Source organism: Macrobrachium nipponense, chromosome 35 (genome assembly GCF_015104395.2).
Source record: "Macrobrachium nipponense isolate FS-2020 chromosome 35, ASM1510439v2, whole genome shotgun sequence".
NCBI classification, from domain to species: Eukaryota; Metazoa; Arthropoda; class Malacostraca; order Decapoda; family Palaemonidae; genus Macrobrachium; species Macrobrachium nipponense.
Window position 1 is genome coordinate 52,403,427 of NC_061096.1, and position 5,315 is coordinate 52,408,741.

Genomic DNA, 5,315 nt, shown 5'->3' on the forward strand with positions numbered 1-5,315 from the left:
CTGAAATTCCTGACTCTTTTGCCTAAATGAAGAACTGCGAACTTCAAACCTTCGTTCTCACCCAGTTTTTAAAGATATTCTGTATTTCAACGTAAAGTTTCTTCGAGGTAATTTTTAAAGAAATTTTTTATTTCGACGTAAAATTTCTTCGAGTTAGTATTTAGTCACAGTACAAGGGCGACTGCGAACGTGTGTGTTTGTGTGTGCGTGTGCGTGTCTATCGCATAACACCGAAGGAGACATTCTGGATCACTGGAGCCGAAGAAGTCTTCACTTGTTTGAGTCTATCGCATAACACCGAAGGAGGCACTCTGGATCACAGGAGCCAAAGAGGTCTTCATAAGCCAGAGAAATCTTCAGGAGCCGAAGAAGGAGACACTCTGGATCACTGGAGCCGAAGAAGTCTTCATAAGCCAGAGAAATCTTCAGGAGCCAAAGAAGTCTTCAGAAGCTGAAGTCACAGCTCAAGGCTTTTTCTAAAACTACCCATAAGGAAACCTCCATTTACGAGTAATCCGCAAACATGTTGAACCATATTGTTGAATGTGTTAGCAACGTCGTGATGGCCCACCTCACTGCAGAGAGACTTAGGGATCTTTGGATTATATTGTTAGTCCTTTGTTGGCCTCTTGTCGGTTTCCTTCATGGAAACTGCTTGGCTGGATTGGTAGGAGGGCTTATAATCTTTGTGATGTCCCAACTCCCTGTAGAGAAACTTGTGGACTTATTGTTCATTATATTGTTGGTCCTTTGCTTGTCTTTTGGCGGTTTCCTTCATGGAAACTGTTTTGCTGGACTGGTAGGAGGACTTTTAATCTTTTTGATGGCCCAACTCCCTGCAAAGGGAGCTGTGGATTTATTGTTTATATTGCAAGTGGTCCTTTGTTGGTCTTTTGGCAGTTTCCTTCGGGAAAACTGTTTTGTTGAACTGTTTGAAGGACTGAAGAACGTTGAGATGGCCCAGGTCCCTGCAGAGGGACCTGAAGATTTGTTGGTTATATCGGAGGAAGTCCTTCCTTCTTGGTCGTTCGGCGGTATCCTTCGGGATAACTTGTATGCTGGACTGTTGGGAGGACTTTGCGGATTGTTATTCATATTATTCTTGAAACATCAGGATGAAAAATTGGCCTGCGAGACGGCAGTTAACTCGGAACTCAGGATTCGATGTGAGCTAGAAGTCTTGCAGGATAATGATCTTCATTTGGAAAAGGAACTGGACGAGGCCAAGGAACTGGACGAGGCCCAAGAGAAGAACAGCGACCTCCTCGAGGAGAAGGCCCAGATGGCGAGAAAAGAGGATGCTCTCCTGCAGAGGATCCAAGATCTGGAAAAGGATTTGTCCAATGAAAAAAATTCCCTGGCTGAAGAGATTCTTGATCTAACACAGGAGGCTGGAAGGAACATACAAGAAGCGGAAGATACCGTTCAAGCTTTGAAGAAGGAAAATAGAGTTCTAAAGAAGATTAATAACAAAACCGAAGACTTAATTATTAAACAGGAAGAGGATATATGTTATTTGAACGGCCTCGTTACTGCAAAGAATTCAGCTTTGATGAATGACAGGCAGTGCATTGAAGAACTGTACAAGAGAGTGAAAAATCTTGAAGAGGAACGAAAGTCACTCCAAGATCGCCTAAATGAATGTGAGGCTGACAAAGTAAAAACTGCAGAGGAAATGGAAAAGAAGACATCTAAGTTGGAAGGCGCTCTTGAATTTCCTCTCAACGAAAGCAAGGATCTTATGAAAATGAAGACAGGAGAGGAAGAACAGGAAAAAGATGGCAAATATTTCATAAGAATAGTGGATAAGGAAGTCACTGACTTAGAACAAATAATAAACAGCGCAGAATCTGATCTGGAAACTTTCAGACCACAGATGAGCGAGGAGGTACAAGGAAAGGTCCTTGCAGCTACAGGGAAAGCCCGCCTCCTCATCGCTCAGAAGGTCGAACAGTTTAGAGGCCTGTGTCAACAAAACATTGATGGGCCCAAAGGTGAAGAACCCACTATATTGGCTGCAGATCTAGAAGGCTTTTGGGACATGGTGTCCATCCAGGTGAAAAATGTACACGACCTTTTCAAAGAGGTCAGTGTTCTTAAAACTAATGGTTGGAAAGAGGACCTAATTACACAGACCATTAATAATGTCACCAAAGGCCACGAGAAGAAGAAACCAATGAAAGTTATGAAAAAGGCTATGAAGAGTTCCTCTCAGGAACAAAAGTCAAGAGACGAGGCCCGAAAGAAACTGCTGGAGGAAAGACGTAAGGCAATGAAGGAGGCACTGAAAACTAAAATAGGTCAGCCTGATGCAAATAGCAGCATAGATGGAGTGGAAATTCTTGTGGCAGAAGAGAAAATAACCCATTTGCAGGAGAATTTACCAGGAGAAAAAGAGGACGAGCAGGCAAAGCACAATGAAGGTGGCCCAGGTAATGAGAAAACAAAGGATGAGGAAAAACAAAAGGAAGACCACCATTTCTTACAGTTAGTTGACAAAGAGGTTTCTGAATCACAAGGCCTCATATATAATGCTGAATCTGACCTGGAAAACTTTAAACCAGAGATGAGCGAGGAGGTTCAAGGAAAGAAGGAACGAATGGACCATCTGCATTTGACTCACGAATTGAGAGTCAAATATGAGATGGAATGGCAAATTAACGAATCGAATGAAGAAGTAGGAGATTTTGATGAGAAAGATACAGATAAGAGGGACGATAATGATCAACTATCGATTGAAAAAACTGTCCAAATAAATGAGTTGGCAGAAGATGCAAAAGACTTTCAAGAGGAAATCAAAGAAATTGAGACAGAGAAAGACAACATGAGGGCAGAGATGAAAAGCCTTTCAGAAGAGAATGGCAAGTTAAAATCAGTCTTACAGGAAAACAGAAGGCGGGAAAGCCTACTGGAAGGACAGGTTAAGAGATTAACCGAGGAGGTTATGAGACTGAACGAAATGTCTGATGAAAAGAAAGAACAGGAGCCTTCTGATGCCGCTGAACTGCAGCGGATCATAAACAAACAAGCTGATCAAATCCAAAGTTTGAGGAAGAAGGTCCTGGAGATGGAAGAGGAGAGACGACAGCGTGAGGCCGATTTCCAGGAATGGGAAAAAACTGCCCACACGGTCAGGAAGGAGAACTCGGAGCTAAAGGTCATCTTGAAGGACCTCAGTCGAAAAAAGGGACTTTTTATAAAGTTTGAAGAACGTAACAAGGTCCTGGAAGAAGAAGTCAAAAACCTCAAAAGAAAAATGGACGAGAACAGAATGGAGAAGGAGAAAGAGATCAGGTCATTTTCAGAGGAAATTCAGATTCTTAGGAGACAGCTTACCGAAGAATTGACAGTCTCCAATAAAATAAGGAATGAAAAGGATGCGATGGCCCTCCATATTAAAAAACTAGAAACCGAGAATGCAGATTATATGAAAGACGTGGCCTATTTTAAAGAATGGTTTGTGAAGGACTACACAAATCATTGTGAGGATGTGGAAGATTGCCTAGACAAGTTCTTAGAGGCTTCAGACAGGCATCAGTTGCTCCTGAAGGAGAAATTACAACTGATGAGACATGCAAGAGACTCCGACGAAGTGGAGGTTAACGGATGGCGAGTCTGCCCAAACTCGTCAGACTGAGGAGATCTCACTGGCTAAAGTCAACGGCTGTTCAAAGGCCAGAAGATCAGCTTTCAGGAGGACGAGAGCCAGCAGCTATTAGGAAGCAGGAGGACCAGCTCTCAGGAAGATGAAAGCAAAAAACTGTTTGGAGGCAGGAGGACCAGCTCTCAGAAGGACGAGAGCCAACAGCTGTCAGGAGGTAGGAGGACCAGCTGTTAGGAGGCAGGAGGACCAGCTCTCAGGAGGACGAGAGCCAACAGCTGTTAGGAGGCAGGAGGACCAGCTCTCAAAAGGACGAGACGAATTACATCAAAAGCTGAGGCTGAAATCTGCAGCAAACCTCCAAAGACTGGAGCGAGATGCTGCAATGATCAAAAACCTCTACAAGATTAATGCTGTCACTTAAGGTCTCTGCACTTTTAGGATGAAGGATGGGTAGTAGGCAACCACCGGCGCGGTGTAAGAACCCGTAAGTTTCATGCCTACTACTTCATGTGTGAATTGGGTTATGCATTGAATTCCATGTTTTGCATATATCACAGTGGCAACCTCTGGCGCGGTGTAAAAACCCGTAAGTTCAATGCCTTTTACATATGCAAAATATGGGTTATGCAATGCATACTGGATCAAATAGAAGCTGCTCAGTTTTGTGATGGAATTCACTCCTGGATAAAGTTGTGGAAGCATCTCTGCGCGATGGAGAGACTACAGCGACTGCTGGGCCCGTCGAGCGCCCCTCCTCTTGCCACACGATACCCTCAGGGGTATCAATGCCCAATCACATATGGGTGAAAGGCAACCACTGGCGCGGCGTAAGAACCCGTAAGTTTCATGCCGACTACTTCATATGTGAATTGGGTTATGCACTGCAAATTGAATCCCATTTTTTGCATATGCTACAGTGGCAACCTCTGGCGCGGCGTAAAATCCCGTAAGTTCAATGCCTTTTATATATGCAAATCATGGGTTATGCAATGCATAATGGATCAAATACTTGCATATACTACAGTGGCAACCTCTGGCGTGGCGTAAAAACCCGTAAGTTCAATGCCTATTACATATGCAAAATATTTGATCCCAGTGTGGCAGAGGGACACTGTCAGGAGTCGCTGCATTCCAACGTCGTACAATCTGGAGATTGGAAGCTTCCTGTCTGTAGCGAAGGAGTGAATGGAATTTGAATTTCATCAACAGTGAGCAGAGAAATGGCTGGATTTTGGACTCTCAAGAAATCTCCTGTTTTCCATCAAAGTTCCTCACTGGCTGGCAGCCATCAAATGGGTGAGGTTTCCATCTTTTTGGCTAGCTGACGGAGCAGAGGAAGGGGAAGGGGTCCACCCCTGGTAAAACTAAAACCCCTGTCCTATGAAGCTCCGTTGGCAAGGATGCCCCAGGGGTGAGATCAATTCAGATCGGCAAAGGCCCAACAATATATATGTTATATATATATATATATATATATATATATATATATGTGTATATTATATATATATAAAATATATATATTATATTATATATATATATTTATTATATTATATGTATTATTTATTTTATATATATATATATCTATATATTATATATATATATATAATATATATAGATTATATATATATTATATATATATATCATATATATATATATATATTTATATATATATATATATAACCTATATATTTATATATATGTATACAAAAAA

General features: G+C 42.1%; 1 protein-coding gene across 1 annotated transcript; it reads left to right on the forward strand.

The window, feature by feature from the left end:
- The first annotated feature begins 955 nt into the window (after positions 1 to 955).
- On the forward strand, positions 956 to 3,637 carry LOC135208345 (myosin-11-like). The gene has a single exon (XM_064240447.1). It carries the CDS (start codon positions 956 to 958, stop codon positions 3,635 to 3,637), a length of 2,682 nt encoding a protein of 893 aa, XP_064096517.1.
- The last annotated feature ends 1,678 nt before the right edge of the window (positions 3,638 to 5,315 follow it).

What these genes read in the sequence shown, in the direction of transcription:
- LOC135208345 (XM_064240447.1), top strand. Translation starts at nt 956, where the DNA reads ATGGCCCAGGTCCCTGCAGAGGGACCTGAAGATTTGTTGGTTATATCG.